The sequence below is a fragment of the Schistocerca serialis genome, chromosome 3, assembly GCF_023864345.2.
Source record: "Schistocerca serialis cubense isolate TAMUIC-IGC-003099 chromosome 3, iqSchSeri2.2, whole genome shotgun sequence".
NCBI lineage: Eukaryota > Metazoa > Arthropoda > Insecta > Orthoptera > Acrididae > Schistocerca > Schistocerca serialis.
The window spans coordinates 934,769,280-934,790,150 of record NC_064640.1 but is presented as its reverse complement, the minus strand read 5'-3'; the positions used below and the strand labels follow the sequence as shown (position 1 = coordinate 934,790,150).

The window sequence follows — 20,871 nt, the reverse complement described above, 5'->3', positions numbered from 1 at the left end:
AAGAAACGTGCAGCGGAAGTGCGACATCTTGCTTTCTCCTCTCAAAATCGCGAAAGCTACAATACTGTTTTCTCCATGCGCGAACTCCAACATGCACTCTCTTCTTCTCGCTCCTGCGCCCCAGGACCGGATGGTATCCATGTCCAAATGTTGCTGCATTTATCAACCCATAGCCTGCGTTACCTCCTTCGCCTTTATAATCGAATTTGGACCGACAGTACCTTTCCCAGGCGATGGCGGGAAGCTATCGTCGTTCCCGTTCCGAAACCTGGAAAGGACAAACATCTCCCCTCTAGCTATCGCCCCATTTCTCTCACGAGTAGTGTCTGTAAGGTTTTGGAGCGTATGGTGAATTACCGTTTAGCTTGGTGGCTGGAGTCCCGCAGTCTTTTAACACCAGCCCAATGCGGATTCCGAAAGCATCGTTCTGCTGTTGACCATCTTGTTGCTCTCTCCACTTATATCATGAACAATTTTCTCCGGAAACGCCAAACGGTAGCAATATTTTTTGATCTGGAGAGAGCGTACGATACCTGTTGGAGGACAGGCATCCTCCGCACACTGTTCTCTTGGGGCTTTAGAGGCCGGCTGCCCCTTTTTCTTCGCGAATTTATGGCAGAGCGCACATTTAGGGTGCGGGTGAACACTACTCTCTCCCGTACTTTCTCCCAAGAAAACGGGGTACCCCAGGGCTCCGTGCTGAGTGTTGTACTGTTTGCCATCGCCATTAATCCAATTATGGATTGTCTCCTTCCTGATGTCTCGGGCTCCCTCTTTGTGGACGATTTTGCGATCTACTACAGCTCTCAACGGACCAGCCTTCTTGAAAGACGTCTTCAAGGATGTCTCGATCGCCTCCACTCGTGGACCATCGAAACCGGCTTCCGTTTCTCACCCAGTAAGACCGTTTGTGTAAATTTTTGGCGACGTAAGGAGTTTCTTCCGCCCTCCTTACATCTAGGTCCTGTCAACCTTCCGTTTTCCGACGTCGCAAAATTCTTGGGTCTTATGTTTGACAGAAAACTGTGCTGGTCCTCCCACGTTTCCTATCTTTCGGCTCGCTGTCTGCGTTCCCTTAACACCCTCCGTGTCCTGAATGGTACCTCTTGGGGAGCGGACCGGGTGGTCCTTCTCCGCCTCTATCGCGCCTTAGTGCGCTCGAAATTGGATTATGGAAGCATAGTCTACTCCTCTGCTCGGCCGTCTATTCTTCGGCGTCTCGACTCTATCCACCACCGTGGATTACGTTTAGTGTCTGGAGCTTTTTACACCAGCCCTGTGGAAAGCCTTTATGCTGAGACTGCTGAACCTCCACTGTCCAATCGGCGGGCAGTCCTTCTGAGTCGTTATGCTAGCCATCTGTCTTCCATGCCTGCTAATCCAGCCTATAACCTTTTTTTCGACGCCTCCTTTGATGTCGAGTATGCAGGCCGCTCCTCCTCCCTCCTACCCCCGGGAGTCCGCTTCCGTCAACTGCTCCATTCTCTTTCCTTCCGCTTTTCTAAAACCTTCTTGACAACTTGGGGTACAGCACCGCCTTGGCTCCGTCCCCGGATCGACTTGCTCAGAGACCTATGTCAATTTCCCAAGGATGGTACCCCTACACTTGTTTACCGTCGGGCATTTGCTGCTCTATGTGCACAAATGACGGAAGCCACATTTATTTACACCGATGGCTCGAAAACATCGTTAGGTGTAGGGAGTGCCTATATTGTTGGCGACACCCCAAATCACTTTCGGCTTCCCGACCAGTGTTCGGTTTATACTGCGGAGCTTTACGCTGTTCTCCAGGCTGTCCACTACATCCGCCGCCATCAGCGGATACAGTACGTAATCTGCTCCGATTCTCTCAGCTCTCTCCTCAGTCTCCAAGCTCTTTACCCTGTGCACCCTCTGGTCCACCGGATTCAGGACTGTCTGCGCTTGCTCCACCTGGGGGGCGTCTCAGTGGCGTTCCTCTGGCTCCCGGGACACGCTGGTATCTGTGGAAATGAGGCGGCCGATATAGCAGCCAAGGCTGCAGTCTCTCTTCCTCGGCCAGCTCTTCAGTCTCTTCCGTTTACCGATCTACGGAGCGGTTTATGTCGCCAAGTCACTCATTTATGGCATGCGCATTGGTCAACACTTCCCCACAATAAATTGCGGGAAGTGAAAGCCGTTCCTTGCGCTTGGACCTCTTCCTCCCGAACGCGTCGTCGGGAGGAGGTAATTTTAGCCCGACTCCGGATAGGGCACTGTCTTTTTAGTCATCGACATCTTTTAAGCGGTGATCCTCCCCCACTCTGTCCCCACTGCTCTCAGCTGTGGACGGTCAGACACCTTTTAATTGAATGCCCCTATTTTAATCCGTTACGCTCCCGTCTACAGCTATCGCCTGATCTATCGTCGATTTTAGCAGATGACACGCGCTCAGCTGACCGCGTTCTACAGTTTATTAGAGACAGTGAAATGACGTCAGTCATTTGAAGCTTTTTTTTGGGGGACAACCAACCCCTTTCTATAGTGGACTTTTAAGCATTCCTTCTGCCTTTAGTTTCTCAAATTTTCTGACTTTGTTTCCATTGCTGCTGATTTTAAATTTCGTTTTTTTCCTGTTTTCTACGTCACGGGCTGGGCGCTAATGACCATAGAAGTTTTGCGCCCTAAAAACCACAAACAAAAAAAAAAAAAAAAAAAAAAACTTATCGGTGGCTGGCCACCATCATATTCTGACCCTTTTCAACCATCTGTGGAGTGAGGGGATATTTCCTACCCAGTGGCAGGAAAGCATTGTTAATTCCATGCTAAAGCCTGGGAATCCACCTCTTCAGTTGGATAGTTACCATCCAATTAACCTTACCAACACCCTCTGCAAGCTCCTTGAACGCCTGGTGAGTCGGCAGCTGTTTTGGATCCTTGAATTGCGCGACCTTTTGTCATCGACGCAAGTTGGTTTTCGCTGTGACCGCTCTACGGTGGATAACTTGGTCCACCTGGAGTCTGCTATCCGGTTGGCTTTTGCCCATCAGTAACACCTCATTGCAGTTTTCTTTGACCTGCATAAAGCTTATGACACCACCTGGCACCACCACATCCTCACCACCGTACACGAATGGGGCCTTCGTGGTGCTCTGCCCATTTTTATCTGTAACTTTCTTTCTTGTCACTCTTACCGGGTCCAAGTTGGTTCCTCCTACAGCACTTCCCATCGGCAAGAAAATGGGGTTCCACAGAGTTCCGTGCTGAGCATGCCTGTCTTACTCATCGCCATTAATGGACCAGTGGCGGTTGCTGGGCTGACAGTGTCCCCCTCTTTGTATGCTGACGATTTTTGTATATACTTCACTTCCTCCATCATACGCGCTCCATAATGCCGTCTACAGGGGGCAATCTACCGGGCGGAATCTTGCACTCTGTTCCATGGCTTTCAGTTTTTGGAGGCCAAGTCGTGTGCCATGCATTTCTGCCGTCGCCGTACACTCCATCCCCATCTGGACCTGCTCCTCAATGGCCAATCCTTCAAGGTGGTGGACGCCCATCGCTTCTTGGGTCTGGTCTTTGATGCCCAGTTGACATGGCTCCCTCATCTTCACTAGCTGAAGAGGACATGCTGGTTACATCTCAATGTTCTTAGATGTCTGTGCAATACCACCTGGGATGCAGACCACTCTATTCTCTTGCGGTTGTACAAAGCGCTGGTCCAGTTCCGTTTAGACTACGAGAGCCCTGTCTATGGTTCTGCGTCACCTTCGACATTGCAGATATCGCACACTATTGTGGGGTACGACTTGCGACTGGTGCCTTCTGGACTAGCCCCGTGATTAGCCTTCTCACAGAGGCGGGGATTCTACCGCTGCGAGTTTTGCACCAACGCTGATATCTTAAGTGCTCCGCATTCACTACACCCCAAAGCACCCTAATTATGATCTCCTTTATCCAGACATGGAAATCAACATCTTGCGATGGCAGCCACATGTGGGCTTACCATGACTACCTGCATTCAGTCGCTCTTTTCTGAGCTGCAGCACTTCCCTTTACTGCCTCGTTTCTCCACTCGCACACGTACCTGTTCGTGGTTCGTCTCTTGGCCACAGCTCTGTCTTGATCTCTCCATCAAGTCAAAGGATTCTATCCCTCCAGAGGACCTTCGCCACCAATTCTACTGTCTCCTCAGTTCATTCCAGGGTTTGGAAGTGATGTATAATGATGGCTCCATGGCTCTATGGTTGCTGGTCACACTGGTTATGCTTACACCTATGCGAGACACACGGAACTTCATTCCTTGCCAGATGGCTGTAGTGTTTTTACTGCAGAATTGGTAGCCATCTTTCACGCATTGTACTATGTCCGCTTCTGCTCAGGACTGTCCTTCACTATCTGTAGTGAGTCCTTGAGCAGTTTGCAAGCCATCGGCCAATGCTTCCCTCTCCACACATTGGTCATAGCTATCTAGGACTACCTTTCTCTCCTTGATCAATGTGGATGCTCGGTGGTTTTCATTTGGACCCCAGGCCATGTTGGGATCCCTGCAATTAACTTGCCAATTGACTGGCTACTAACAGGCCATCTCTTGCTGTTGGCATTGTGGAAATAAACCTTCACTTGTCATTAAATTGTCGGGTTTTGGGACTTTGGAATGCAGAATGGCATACTCATTCTCCGCCGAACAAGCTCGGGGCGATAAAGGATTCTACAACTATGTGGCGGGCCTCCTTGTGGGCCTCTCGTAAAGCCTCTGTCATCCTTTGCCGGCTCCGCATCAGCTATACTTGGCTGACTCACCGTTATCTCCTCTGTCATGATGACCCCCCCTCTCTGTTGTTGTGGATCAATGTTGACTGTGGTTCACCTCTTACTGGACTGTCCTGACTTAGCCGCTCTGTGACGGACTTTTAGCTTTCCTGACTCGATACCCCTGGCGTCAGATGACAATGCCTCAGCGGCTGATCTAGTTTTACGATTTCTTTGTGATCGGGGTTTTTAGTACTTTATTTAAGAGTGAGACCTCCAACCTTATCAGTGGGTGGAGGGGATGGCAGGCTGTCTTGCTCCCCCCCCCTTCACCCTGACTGGACTGGCTTCGACTGGGCCTCTGCCTTCCCACTCCTTTCTATATGGGGGTCTGTTTTATCTCTAATGTCTATCTTGTCTACCTGTGCTTCTTCCTTCATGCCCCTGTCATTAGTCACTTTCTTTCCCTCCTCTCTTCTTTTGGCTACTTCCTTCCATCTCTGTTAATAATTTGTAATTTTATGGCCATTGTAATTCACTCTTATAGTGTGAGGTTTTATCGGTTTTAGTTATTCCAAGGTCGGAGGGACTGATGACCGTGTAGTTTGGTCCCTTTCTCCAATCCAACCAACCACAACACTCTACTCCACAGTCTCCCACCAGGTTGGGGTCCCTTGGGATGCACTCGTGCCAAGATTCTGCTGATCTACGACTGGACACCAGCCAGTGGCTGAAGAAGCCACAGGTTGCTGGTTGTAGAGCTTAAAGTTTCTCATCTGTCCCTGTAAGTAGGGCAGACAAGCTGTCGCAGACATCAGTCATCCGAGTAGAAGAGGAACAAAAGAAGACCTCCAAGACACTGGAGATTCCAGTGGTCCCATGTCGCTGAAACCCACATGTTCCACCTCAGTACCCAAAACGGAGGTCCTGGTGGCCCCTGTGGCACCGGATTCCACCACATGATCTGATTTAGAACCAATATGTATTGTTGTATCCTCGCTACCAGTGGCAGCAGGTGACCCTAGGGCACGACTTGCCTCCTTTGTCTCTTCACTTCCTGCACAGGATACCAATAGCGTGATATCCAGTAAAGCTGTTGTGGTTTTTTCCACCACTTGGCTTGAGCTACCTCATGTCTAATGTGTTTCCCCTGCTTTCTGCAATGACCTCCAGGAAACTTGGTTCTCACCACTTAGGAACCCCTATCCAGTGTGGTTATCAGAACTACTTTAAGAATGAAGCAGACTATGAAATAGTGTCAGGCAGAGTTAGCATGTACATTCTGGACTCTGTGTACAGCAGAACACATGCTCTCAGTGCTATTTTAGAGGCTGTGGCTGTTTGTGTGAGGATGTCTCTGAACTTCACTGTCTGTAAGTAAGTAAGTAAGTAAGTAAGTATGTATGTATGTATGTATGTGCATCTCTCTCACATTAGTTAAGTATCTCAGACTGCATTGTCTGCACTGTTTCTTACGAGTCCCCCCACTCTTCCTCATTTTTGGTGACTTCAATGCCCACACCCTTTTATAGGGTGGAACTGTGACCATTGGCCATGGTAAAGCTATCAAAATGTTGCTCACAGAGCTTGAACTTTCTCGTGAGTGCTAGTACTCGCCCCCTCCCCCCATACACTTCAGTGTAGCATATGGATCGTATTTGACCATTGGACTTTCCATACGCAGCCCTGGTCCTGTCCCCTTCACCCATTTGAAAGTTCATGATGACCTGTGTGACTGATTATTTTCCGATCATCCTGTCCCTCCTTCACACTTAGCATCATCCCCCTTCAGTTCCGGGGGTTAGAATAGGCCAGCAGTATTCGTGCCTATCCTAAGAGGCGACTACAAGGAGTCACATGTTTTGGCCTTTGTGTGATGGTCCCCTGTAGGGTTTGACCTCAATTTTTCAAAATTTTCCCAAAGAGCGAGCCAGTTGGGTAAGGGTACCTTACATGGTGCATCATGTCCATCGTGCATTGATATCTGTAGCCCACTTTCTCATCGTCGCATTGCAGTCCTGCCCATTCTCCATCTCCTGGGTGAGGAGACCTTCCTGGGTGCGTTTTCCACCATGCACTATGCAGTGTCACTTCTTCTTTGCACCTCATATCCCGCACGGTAGCCAGTCCGTTGTGGTGGGGCCGCCATGTACCTTGTTGGTTGTAGCCCCCTGACCACACAGGGATCGCTCTGCTGATGGCTGCACCATAAACGTCCTATGTATGCCCGAGTTTAGATGCCCATTCCCCTGTGGCATCGGGACTCCTGGCAATGGCCATCCTGCCAGGTGGCCTTTGCTGCGGCTGGGTGGTGCCCGTGGGGAGGGCCGCTGGTCGGAGTGCGTGGCATCAGGGCGGATAACACGCCATGAAGCGTAGTGCACCATCTCTTGCTGGTGGTCTGCCACCAGCAGTCTCTAAGTGGGCAAAGTGTAGCTATAATGCTAAAAAATATGACCCCGAATTGTTCCCCTCCGTGGCCACACCGTGGGAGCAATGCCAGGCTAAGGAAGGCAGTGAAGTTTATTCACCCCAGTACCTCGAATGTACAAGAGTTGATGGGAAATCTTTCATGTCCATGAAGCCTCAGTTTTTTGTGGAGCATTTGGAGGACAAGTTGGAGTAGGTGGAGGGCTTGTCCAAAATGAGATCTAGGTCAGTTTTGATAAAAACAGTACCCTCTGCCCAGTCACGGGCATTACTCGCTTGTGACAAGTTTGGCAATATTTCTGTTGCCATCACGCCCCATAAGAGCTTAAATATGGTCCAGTGTATTATATTCCACAGGTACGTTCTTTGCAGTCTGACAACAAGCTGTGTGCCAATTTAGAGCGGCGAACCTTCTGGAGAACCTGCCGGGCCTGTCTGAGTGGGCCTTTATTTCCCTAGCTGCTTATGGGACTGAGAGGGAACCCTCAAAATCATCATCTTCTCCTCCCAGTGGGAAGGGTGTACCGCCTGGGAGTTTTCACACCCATTCATCCAAAAGAATGAGAGAGGCTAGTCCTCTTGATAATAAGAATACTTTGGACTGCAGTAACAGGGCTCACAGAGTCATGAACAACAATGTGTTTCTGATGATAAAGGGGAAGGAGGGGACATTTGAAAAAGTGTCTCCCTTTTATATCCATAAGGGCTTGGAAAGTCTTGCTGGAACATTAAAATCTATAAAAAGATTCTGTAGTGGCTCATTGCTGGCGAAACTAACAAGTCAAAGCAGGTAGACCTTCTTAAGAAATTGCAGAAACTGGGTGACTATGATATTGTTGAGATGCACACCTCTCTCAACTCCAGTGAGGGTGTTGTCACATGCACAGATATGAGGGACATGGACGTAGAAGAACTGACTCAAGAATGCGCATCCCAGGGAATAGTTGATGTGGAGCAATGAACGCACAGAAATAATGGAGCAACTGAAAAGACTGCTTTGTCATATCTGCATCAAGTGCTCTGGGAACCACCCAGTCTGGAACTGAGACTGCCCTGTTTTTGCTGAAGAATGCAGAATACAGGAGATAAAAATGACCAAGTGGATCCCCTATGCCAAAGCCGAAAAAGAATATAAGGCAACGGAAGACCTTATCTTTGCCATCTCATATTCTTCCATGGTGCAGACACCTATTCCCAAGGCGGACGCTTCAACACAGACAATGCCTAGTGTGCCTGTATCCACCACAAGCACCTGTACTTGCACATGTACATGTCAAGGGAAAAAGAGTAAGGACAAAGCAATCCAGGCAGCTGCACCAGGAAAGACTGATAACAGTTCCTCAGCGAGCATCCAGAAGGTGCAAGAAAAGCAGAGTGCCTCTCAATGCCCCCTTTGCTCCTCATCCTCAAAGGGACAGGGTGCAGGGAAAGGCTCACGACGTTTGGGTCAAAAGCTGTCCCGAGTGCCATCAGGCGTCATTCTTTCCCATCTGACTTATGAGGAGGATGCCTTGGATCCAGGCAGCCCCTCCACTCCCCCTTGCTCTCAAAGTACTTCTCTTCCCCACTGCAAAGATAGGGGTAAATTAAACCACACCGATGACATAGCTTCCATACTACCGTGAAACGTGAATGGGTTCAGGACTCATGTGGAGGAACTGAAACACCTAGCACAGGCGTGTTCCTTGTGCTTTTGTTTACAAGAAACTCCCTTTAAAGATACAAATGTCCCTGCGCTACAGGGATATACACTATACCACAAGTATTACCTATTGGGGGAATGGGAGGTATTGCAGTGTTTGTCACTAATGCACACCACTCCTCCTCTCCCCCCTTGGCTGCTGACCTGCAAGCAGTTGCCATTCAAATTCATGTGCGTCGAAGGATCACTGTTTGCTCACTGTATGTACTTCTGCAAGATGCTCTAGACTCTGAAGCTCTCACGGATCTTAACGCACAACTCCCATGACTATTCCTCCTCCCGGAGGACTTCAATGCCCATCATGTCATGTTGGGCTCGACCAATACTTGCTCTCTGGTTTGGGTTTTGGAGGGCCTCATGACGTCTCATGAGCTGTGCATCCTCAACACGGGTACTCACACGATTTCGGCCCACTTTCGACAATCTGACTCTTGTAGAGGTGACTGTTCAGCAGGTTTTCCTCTGTAAGCATCACTGTATAGGCATATAGTCTTCGATATCGGTAAGTCATACGATACTACTTGGAGACACTGTATTCTAGTGCAACTGCACCAATGGGGCTTTCATGTCCACTTCTCCATCTTCATACGGTCTTTCCTGTCTCAGCCGTTTTTTAGGACCCGAGTTGGTAACACGCTGTCTGGTTGATTTGAGCAGGCGTTCATCAGGGCAGTGTTTTAAGTGTTACGCTCTTTGCCATAGCCATCAACAGGATCACATCTACGATAAGGAGTCCTGTACAGTGCTTCTTATGTGTAGACAGTTTTGCTGTTTTCTGTTCCTCCTCCAGTGTTGCAATGGCGAGCCGTCAGTTCCAACACACAGTGTGGAGGTTAGAGGAGTGCGCACGCACATTAATCATTCTCGTCGTCTTTTTAATTTGCCTACCTTGAATATTGGGGACACCATCCTACAATTTAGAGACAGTGCAGTTTCTGGGCCTCATTTTTGACTCCCAATTGTCGTGGTTACTATACCTAGGAGACTTGGAAGTCAGAACCCAGAAGGCACTGATCATCATGAAGTGCCTTAGCCACAGGTCTTGGGGAGTGGATAGGGCGCGTCTCCTTTAGTTTTGTCGGGCTTTTGTGTGTTCGCGGCTGGTCTATGGTTGCACGGTGTATGGGTCAGTGAAACCATCTTACTTGCGGATCATTGACACTGTCCATCATGAGGGGATTTGGCTGGCCACAGGTGCTTATCGGACAAGTCCCATACCTAGCATCTGTGCTGAGGCAGGGGAACTGCCACTTACCATCTGGCACCAGCTCCTCGTAGTGCATCAAGTGTATAAGTTCCTTGCACCTCCAACTTCACCTGCACACCATACTGTTGCTCGTCCACCTCTGGAATGCCTTTTTTCCAACCATCCACGAGCCGCAGTGTCATTTGCGATCCGCATGCAGCATGTGCTGGAGTCATTGTGGAGCCGGTACGACCTCAAATCAGGATTTTAACTGTCTGCCACCTTGGTTACTGGAGAGACCCAGCGTGATTTTAGATTTGGTGCAGTACAGGAGAGATAACACTCCTGTTTCTGTTTTTAATGTGATATTCTCTGATATTTTATCTGAGTGCCACAATCATGTAGTTGTTTTTACAGATGGGTCTAAGCAGGGGGACTCTGTTGGTTGCTCTGTCATTTTCCCAGATCGTGTCCTCAAGGTCAGACTGCCTCCAGAATTTACCGTCTGTGACGCAGAATTATATGCGATCTTGCAAGCACTGGAGCAGATGAGATGTTCTCCCGGTGTTAGATTTCTCATCTGCTCAGATTCTCTGAGCGCCCTTTACTCTCTCAAACGTTTATACACAGCTGATCCAGTAACCCAGAATATCCAGGATGCCCTCCTACAACTACGACAACTGGGGTAGGTGGTGTCTTTCTGCTGGGTACCTGGGCACGTTGGAATTGCAAGAAATGAAAAGGCAGATCAAGCAGCCAAGGAGGTGTGTTGTGATCCTCTGGTATTTCAGTGTGCTATCCTTGTGCATGCTATCACCTCGCTGTTGAGGTACAAAGTCATGTGTTCGATGGGAAGACGAGTGGCTGGGAGTGAGCAATAACAAGCTCCATGTTGTCAAGCTCACAACTCTGCCATGGAGTACTTCCTTCCAACCACGTCGGTGGGACGAGGTCCTTCTTATTCGTCTTCACGTGGGCCACAGTCCTATGACACATGGATTCTTACTCCAGCGAGAGGACACTCCAATGTGTGGTGCTTGGGGCGTGCAGATCATGGTGCACCACATTTTATTGGGTTGCATTTTATTTGCCGACCAGCAGACTGCAGCGAATTTGGCGGCATATTTGCCATCTATCTTATGTAATGATCAAACAAATGTGGTTAGGGTTTTAAAATTTTGTGAATTGGCTAATATTTTTAACAAGATTTCAGGGAACTGTTCTTAATTTTTCAAAGGGTAGCTGTCTCACCCTAGTTTTTTGTAAGTGGTCAGCCAGTCTCATTTTTCTGTGCTTTTCTTTTAGTTCTTCTGTGTTTTAATTTCTTGATTAGCTCTCTTCCCTTCTAATTGGGTTTAGTGCATGTGATACAGTGTGACTGTGCAGTCATGTCGAGTGCGTGTGTGTACAGCACTTTTAGTTAATTTCCATATTCGTTTGTGTTCACAAGTTTAAGAGCGCTGATGTCACCGTTGGGTGCCCATCAGATCCAAACATGCACCCCCACCACACACACACACACACACACACACACACACACACACACACACACACTTCTAAGAGTCTGTTATGGATCATTCATTGAAAGATCTTGTAGAGATGACATAAAAAAGAAACAGGTCTCTAACTCTCTGGGATCTGCATTTACTGAGACAGTTATTGAAGAAATGTAAGATCCAGTTGTAAATTTTTTGGACCAAAATGTTTTACTTGACCCTTCTATCATCTAAGCCAGCATCTTCACCAGCTTTAGCACCTGATATTTCCCTCTCTGGTTTGTCTTGAGTTAGTGCTTGAGAAAGATCTGCATATTTTAGTTGAAAACTTATGAATGCGGCCGTCTGGTTTATCATTCTTAAGCACAGTACCATCTATTTGATTAGCAGGAACATTGACATATAAAGATCTTAGATCCCAGGATCATACGACAAGGTTGATAGCTGTCTCTGTGGGTTTCTTGGACACACAAGACATCACATTTGTGATCGATAGAAAGCTGCATCAGCAAATTTGCTTTAGTTGGAGATAAACCTTCTGTTTCAAAAATTATTGTTGTCATTGGCCCTGACAAGGGCTTATGTTTAGGTGGAAGATTTTCTTTAATTTCAAAAGGTGCTTTTGTACAGAAAGGATCAGTTGCTAATTCCACCATTGCCCAGGGGATGCCTGATTGCAAGTAAATGTTGCAATCGTCTGGGAAGCAGCCCAGAGTGACCACCAGCTTGGGTGCACCTCCCTTACTTCACCACTGTGCTACTACAATACCCCCCCCCCCCCCCCCCCCACCTCCACCAAAAAAAAAAAATATTTTGTGTAATGAAGGTGAAATGTTACAGAATTACAGCAGCAAGAAATTAACATGCCACAATTTCTGAATACTTTAATCAAAAAGATATCTGTTCCACAAGCAAAGTTCGCAACTATTATACTTCACCTTATAGTAGAGACTCTGCATGTGGGGCTAATGCTTGCATTGTTGAAAGCATACCTAAGCTTCACAAGCTTCCTAAGCTTCCTGAGTGGTGCTAAATGGTTAGCAGCCCATGGAGCCCATTCAGCAGGAGCTAGTGATTTGGTATAGTGAACCTGGGGTTCCTGATCTGAATGCTTGTCAGCAGTGATGGCTGCTGTGTAAGAGCACATGAACACCCTAACTTTTCCTCCTTGCAGATTTATTGGTTATTTTTCTTTGAATTCTGTTAAACGTAACATAAATGGTGCAATCTGAAAGATGTGGCATTTAAATCTAGCGCACTACTGCTCCTCTGGACTTTGTGAAACTTGACATCAGGGTCGCGAGCACACCTACAATTGTGCACGTTTTAAGGAGCTTTTGTGCATGGATAACTTGCGTGACGTAATTGTCTTATGGGCTAAATACATACGGATTCGATAATCAATGTGCACGTTTGATGAGGTTCACACTTGACTAGAAGTTTGTCAGTGCCACCAGGTGGAAGTACACTGCAGCAGACTTCTATCCCCGTTCACTTGGCATAAATCCTGCTAGATAATAGCATGCTACTCAGATATGCTAATTCACTCACTATTTACTGTAGGAAAATTAGGTCAGACATCAGTATATGTTAAAGTTGTACTGACACTAAACCTATTTTGTTGGTTTCTGAATGAGTTTTAGTATATTAAGTTACAAATTTTATCATATAGTAATGCATTTGAGGCTCTGAGAATCATAAGGGCCTGAAGCACATAATGATTGAATGTGAGATTGTAGTATTTATTCATGCTTCCAAAATCTGTTGAGCTTATGAGGAGTCAGGTTTATCTGTGCTGTAGGCCCACACTGTATATATGAAAATCGACGAAAAGCTGTATCATTTGTTTCTCTGATATTCACTTAAACATGGGATGGATGGTAGTATGCTGTAGGCCCTTTCAGATCTCAGCGTCTCATTTGTATTCAAGTGACCATGTCGGTAGACATTACTACTTGAGTTTAATTATTTCCATAAACGGCACATTTGTGTTAGGAGTTTGTTTGTGTACTGTGCGGGAATCGGCTTTTGTGTGCAATGTAAATATGAACTATGTTGAATCTATTTTAAATGTTAACAGAAAATTAAAGCTTTGAGTACAGGTCGTGAGTCTTGCTCAGCTGATAGGGCATTTGCACATGAAAGGCAAAGATCCTGAGTTCAAGTCTTGATCTGGCACACAGTCTTAATCTGCCAGGAAGTTTCATATCAGCACACAGTCCACTGCAGAGTGAAAATCTCATTTTGGGAACAGAAACTTAAATTACCTTAAAAGTTAGCCACAAAGGAACTAGGGCCTCAGAGAACAGATTCTTTGATGGAGAGAGTGACGAAATCAAATAAGCGTGACTATGAGCAAACATTTAGCAAGGAAGTGTACAGATAGCACAAGTTGTTGTGTGGGTGCAGTGTAAGAATATATGACTTTCAGCCGGGAAGCAAATTCATGGACTAATACATCTGTTAGGGACCTTGTACATTTGTCCGAAAAAATGGAAAAGCATGATAACTTCCACTTGCGCAAATATGCAAAATGGAGAGTTGCAAAAGCTTAAACATTATTTTGTTATTATCCTAAACTGTACTTAATTATGTACAAAACAATGAAATTCCACAAAAATATTTCTTTCTTTTGTCAGATAAGTTATGTGTATTATTATTATTATTATTATTATTATTATTATTATTATTATTACTGTTGGTATTATTATTGGCAGTGGCTTTGGTTGTATGAACTTGTTGATAAGCATGACTGTTATAGCAGAGGCTATTAATTTCACTCTCTCAGATTTAACTGAACCTAAAAATTTGTGAACACCCGGAATGTATACTCAAGAGCTGCCACTGCTTGTCAGTATTTCGTGACTTTTAGATATGTGGTTAATCCACTATCATTAGGCACTATGTGGGATATTGGTCATCTCATGTCATTGTCATATTCAAGGGACAACCAAGTTGTATGAAATGAGGCAAATTTGCACATGAGAGGTCCTCTGCTCATCGTAAGTGAATATTTCTTTTAGAATTGTGCTGCTTGTTATTGTGACTGCCCAATATTTTCTGAGGAGAAGAAAATCCAGGAGGTAAAGATAAAAAATTGGCTAGCATATTCTGAAGTAAAAAAGGCTTAAAAACTACTTGTTTTTGTTTTCATGCTCGCATTTGTAATCAAAATTCTGCTACAGAAAAGGGAATTCCTCATCGTGAATTCGTTCAGCTTACACTCTCCCTTCAGCTTACAAACAGAACCAGAGGAAAAAGCAGAGAGAGACCCTCACACTTCACAGAACCATTGCATCAGGCAGAAAGAAAATAAGGAATAAGTACAAAGATACTGCCATTTGAAAGAAAGATAAACTATAAACAAATGGTCAAAGTGACAAAATTAAGGATTATTTACAGAATTCTTCAGGAGTTTACTCACTCACAAAAGATATGAAGATTTGTGAACACACTCACAAAAGATATGAAGATTTGTGAACAGGCCAAGGGAACTGATAAGTACCTGAGTCAATCCTCAGCTGAAAGACAAAGTAAAAGGTGGGTTCAGGACCCACATAGTCACAAGACTTTTTGTACAATAAATTCCTTGTGGTTCTGCCTTCAGGTGATGCAGTTTGAAGACTCTTGAAAGCCCCTCTGTTAGACAACTGTGTCATCCACAGAAAGAGAGAAAAGAGAAAAAGATGGAATGCTTATTTTGTAAATGATATAAGCCATTCCACACTTCTCTACATAACTACAATCATGCAAGTGGTTGCAGTCAAAGACCATGTGCCAAGTAGAGTTGATTGGTGGGTTTGTTGTTTGGTTACCTAATTGTATGTTCCAAGGGTCTCATAGAGTGATAAGGTGTAATGATGTTGAACTAATCAGTTTACATAGTCTAAAGTTAAATGGTATTCAAATACTGTGTCATTTTTGGCACATCAAGCATCAGATGAAAATTCGTCCTGTTGATGTACGTAACATGCAGATGAGGCTCTGCAACCTCCAGCTGCAGGGGTCAGGCTGTGAATAGAACAGAAAGATACACAGAAGGGTACTGAGCAAAAAGTGACCTAGACACAGTACACTGAACTGGCAATATTTGTATATAGGAACAGATTCCAGGAATGAATGGATTAGTCTGTAGATTGTCAGTGTTGCTCTTACAACTGTTAATGAAATAATGAAGGTAGGACAAATTGATCTCGTGGTACAAACACGTCTGGTAACTCTCTTACTCTTGTGCTGCCTTTGCACTTGGGACTCTAAAGATGGAAATAATTCCAAAATGTGTCATTGTACGATCAATACAGTCATTGTTCACCTGCTGTATGACTCTTTGTGCGACTTAACTGTTAATGAAGCTGTGTTCTAAAGCATTCAGAGCAGCACACTTCAGTGAGGTGCTAAATATTTAGAGATAGCCAAACATTGCTTTCAGAATCTGCTCTGAAGACAATTTGCATTATGTGAAATACTCATTGACAGTTGTAATGTATTTACTTTATTGTTGCTGATTACTCACTGTATATAACTAGTAGATTTTCAGTTGTTTGAGTGTTAAATCTTGTATTTGTGTGTGTGCTAACTTAATCGTGCACTTTAGAGAGAATTACTTGTGCAATGTGCACTTAGAACATCATTTGTACTCTCCAATTTATGTATGAAAAATAGTGAAGTGTGGTTGAAAAATCTAAATCTTTTGAAGAAATTGTCTATTTGTGATTCACAATCAGTGAATAGAATTTGTTAAGGAAATTAAATAGCATAACATTATGCTGTTTTATTATATAAATTTCCAAGAGAGAACTAGAGGTAACTATATGAAATGTACAATTTATTCTGTTGCAGCTATTATCTCGTTCACTGTCTGCTAAAGCATCTGGGTCAAATAAAATATATGCTAGTGCTGGAGAAGCTGTGAAGGACATTCCAGATGGAGCTAAAATTTTAGTTGGAGGTAATGTATTAATATATATGTACTCTCTCTCTCTCTCTCTCTCTCTTTTTCAATCTGAGCACTGGCTCACCCAGCCAGTTTTAAGGGGACCTGCAGCTTAGCAAAGTGAACCATATTGTGGGTTGACTTTTCATGTATACAAAACACTGTCATATGTAACTTAATTGATGTGATAGTTAAAATCCTACCTATAGATTTTTAGTCCGACACTTACTTGCTGAGTCACGAAGTTACCGCGTAACATTGAAGATTTTTACTGTGCAAGATTTGTTTTAATGTATCAGTCACATTGACCAGGTTGGTATGCAAAGGTCGACTCCATGGCATTACTTAAAATTATTTGTTTAAGTAGGATTACTCCTGGTGCATAAATGATTTGAGCATTGGGTTTACTCCTACGGAATCAAATAACTGTAATGCCACCAATTTGACTTGGTGATTTTATGATGTAAAAGAACTCTTAGATAGCTCGCCACATTCAGTGCTTACTTGTTTTGATAATTTTTGTGTCTTGCCACAGCTACATGACAACTCCTGCATTGCTATGAATGAATACTAAAAACTGTACCAGGTGCACTGAAGCAGATAATGGGAACATAAAAATTCTGTTGCCATGAAACGTGAATTGTTGCACTTGTTACTGAAAACTTTTATTTACACAATTACAGTGTTCCACATCTGTAATGGAGAGATGATTTAACTCACATTCAATGGTTCACTCTCTTCGCTCTTGACACTGTAAGGTCACATATTCATTATTCATTCAGGAACTCTGTTGTGTGTGACTGAAGGTATCAAATAGAATTGCCCCAAGGCAGTGGAAATTCTATTCTTGCTTCTGTAAGTCTGTAGCCAGTGTGAAACACAGTGTGTGATTCACTTGGTTGAGTTATACCATCTGCAGTATGAAACATGTATTAATCAAAAAGTGGAAAATTTGGACTGGAGTAATGACAGTTTTATGAAAAGGATAGGTTACTACTCACCATGTAGCGGAGATGTTGGGTCACAGATAGGCACATCGAAAAGACTGTTAAACAATTAAGCTTTCAGTAAAAAGGCCTCGTTACAAATTAGACAACATGTACATACACACTCACAAAAATGCAGCTCACACACACATGACCTCTGTGTCTGGCTGCCAAGGTCAGACTGGTCTATCCTTTACATGCATGCATTAATGTTAATAGTGAAACTGGTAGCAGTGAGATATTGTGAAAAACTTCTAAACAAGAGGGTCAGAGTGCAAAAAAATCGTTTTTAGATTTAAAAAATCATTAAAAACTATTACAACATAAATAAGTGAAAAGCTATTATGTATATCGATAACGAACACATCAGTCTGTGACATAGGTGGAAACTGAACTGAAGGAAGGTTGTCCACACACTGCGAATAATTTGTATTTTCCACCTTACAGATATCTTCAGGTCAAGGTACTATCTTCGGTTACCCCACACTACTCTCCCATTGGCTGTCTCAACCTTGATACATTGCCAACATCTGATCTGTATAGCACATCACTACAGCATATGGACACCTTGCAGTGCAGTTTCACCTTAGTGTGCTTGTTGCATTGAAAATATTCAGAGTTGAAACTGGTTTATAAAATGTCCCTTGTTTTGCCTCTGCACATGCAACAGTAAAAGATGTCATCCTTTAATGGTGTAAATTGTACAGTTAGCATAACCAAAAATTGTGGAAAGGATTTCATTGATGACATTGTAAATATAGGAAACATAAGATATCTTATCGCTAATTGGACAAGTTTCCATGTGTCTTAAGCAGGAATGGCAAGGTGTGACAAACATTTAAGAATACACTCCTGGAAATGGAAAAAAGAACACATTGACACCGGTGTGTCAGACCCACCATACTTGCTCCGGACACTGCGAGAGGGCTGTACAAGCAATGATCACACGCACGGCACAGCGGACACACCAGGAACCGCGGTGTTGGCCGTCGAATGGCGCTAGCTGCGCAGCATTTGTGCACCGCCGCCGTCAGTGTCAGCCAGTTTGCCGTGGCATACGGAGCTCCATTGCAGTCTTTAACACTGGTAGCATGCCGCGACAGCGTGGACGTGAACCGTATGTGCACTTGACGGACTTTGAGCGAGGGCGTATAGTGGGCATGCGGGAGGCCGGGTGGACGTACCGCCGAATTGCTCAACACGTGGGGCGTGAGGTCTCCACAGTACATTGATGTTGTCGCCAGTGGTCGGCGGAAGGTGCACGTGCCCGTCGACCTGGGACCGGACCGCAGCGACGCACGGATGCACGCCAAGACCGTAGGATCCTACGCATTGCCGTAGGGGACCGCACCGCCACTTCCCAGCAAATTAGGGACACTGTTGCTCCTGGGGTATCGGCGAGGACCATTCGCAACCGTCTCCATGAAGCTGGGCTACGGTCCCGCACACCGTTAGGCCGTCTTCCGCTCACGCCCCAACATCGTGCAGCCCGCCTCCAGTGGTGTCGCGACAGGCGTGAATGGAGGGACGAATGGAGACGTGTCGTCTTCAGCAATGAGAGTCGCTTCTGCCTTGGTGCCAATGATGGTCGTATGCGTGTTTGGCGCCGTGCAGGTGAGCGCCACAATCAGGACTGCATACGACCGAGGCACACAGGGCCAACACCCGGCATCATGGTGTGGGGAGCGATCTCCTACACTGGCCGTACACCACTGGTGATCGTCGAGGGGACACTGAATAGTGCACGGTACATCCAAACCGTCATCGAACCCATCGTTCTACCATTCCTAGACCGGCAAGGGAACTTGCTGTTCCAACAGGACAATGCACGTCCGCATGTATCCCGTGCCACCCAACGTGCTCTAGAAGGTTTAAGTCAACTACCCTGGCCAGCAAGATCTCCGGATCTGTCCCCCATTGAGCATGTTTGGGACTGGATGAAGCGTCGTCTCACGCGGTCTGCACGTCCAGCACGAACGCTGGTCCAACTGAGGCGCCAGGTGGAAATGGCATGGCAAGCCGTTCCCCAGGACTACATCCAGCATCTCTACGATCGTCTCCATGGGAGAATAGCAGCCTGCATTGCTGCGAAAGGTGGATATACGCTGTACTAGTGCCGACATTGTGCATGCTCTGTTGCCTGTGTCTATGTGCCTGTGGTTCTGTCAGTGTGATCATGTGATGTATCTGACACCAGGAATGTGTCAATAAAGTATCCCCTTCCTGGGACAATGAATTCACGGTGTTCTTATTTCAATTTCCAGGAGTGTAGATGGGAAGGGCACTTGCTCATGGTTTTGAGGTTCACTGGACGTAAGGCTTCTCTTCTGTACACTGTATATTGCTGATAACAAATTTTGAGCCAGCAAATTGGTGCTTTCTTTTCCATTGTACTGGGCCTCAACCATTTAAAGTGAACAACATTAGTTTAACAGTCTATTGCTATTGTATTTGTTGACACCTCCAAGAAATTCATGCAAGAGAAGAAATTAAAATATAGAGGTGCTATATAATATTTAAATATAATTATTCCAAAGAATGTAGGTAGTTTAGATTATGTATTTAACCTGATCTGATTGATACCATCAGGCCTCTTGCATCAGATCAGGGTTTCACAGGAGATGTGTTGTCTTAGTGCAGACCAGCTTGGTGTATGGTCATGAAACCTGCACAGTTATTTTGAGAAATTGGTTTCTTGGAAACATTTTTTTCACTGCTTTTGAGCAGCTCATAGGATAAGTGTTTGGAACAACGATGATAATGTAGACATATGTGTATGGGAATAATGGCATCAGAGACGAGTGTGCATCTGGAATACAATTAGTCTGTTAAGCTTGCACACTGATAAAGAGCCCATCGACCTGAAATAATTGCTAAAGTAATCAGAATAGCTAAGCAAAAAATGGATACAAATGTAAGTGCTTCTGTGAGACTGCAGAGAAAAAGTTTCTGCAATTGAAAGCAGTTGGCATTGGCAATCTTCTGGTGTGGACTTCCTAAGGGAAAAGTGTGCATTTCTCCAGTTTTAATGTCGGCAATACTTTGTTCGTTGCATATCAGAGAATTTAATGTAGTTCATGTGCCTCTAAGCACAATCAAAAGTAATTAGAGCAGAGATGCATGGACCACAGGCTGCATCCAGCCCACCATTGATCTGATTGTGGCCAGCACAACACATTCATTCTTGTATTATTATTATTGTTATTATTATTATTATTATTATTATTATTATTATTTTCATTTTCTGCACGTCTTTCATTCCTTCCCAAAATGGAGCGAGCAGTATCTTGTAGAACTTGGTTCTTTTGAGCCCAGTTTACCTAGCATTGGGGCAGAGGCATCCTAATTGGAATAATAACTTGTCTTGTGGCTAGATATTTCTGATCTTGCAGTTCTTACGTAGTAACAGTGAGTAGTTTGCAGCCTGT

General features: G+C 45.0%; 1 protein-coding gene across 1 annotated transcript in view; it reads left to right on the top strand.

Moving 5' to 3' along the window:
- Positions 1 to 20,871, top strand: part of LOC126471212 (succinyl-CoA:3-ketoacid coenzyme A transferase 1, mitochondrial) — a 102,781-nt gene that overhangs the window by 21,186 nt on the left and 60,724 nt on the right. Inside the window, exon 2 of the mRNA XM_050099328.1 lies at positions 16,364 to 16,472. Within this exon, the coding sequence (XP_049955285.1) occupies positions 16,364 to 16,472 (109 nt within the window). The remainder of the gene's footprint in view (positions 1 to 16,363; positions 16,473 to 20,871) is intronic.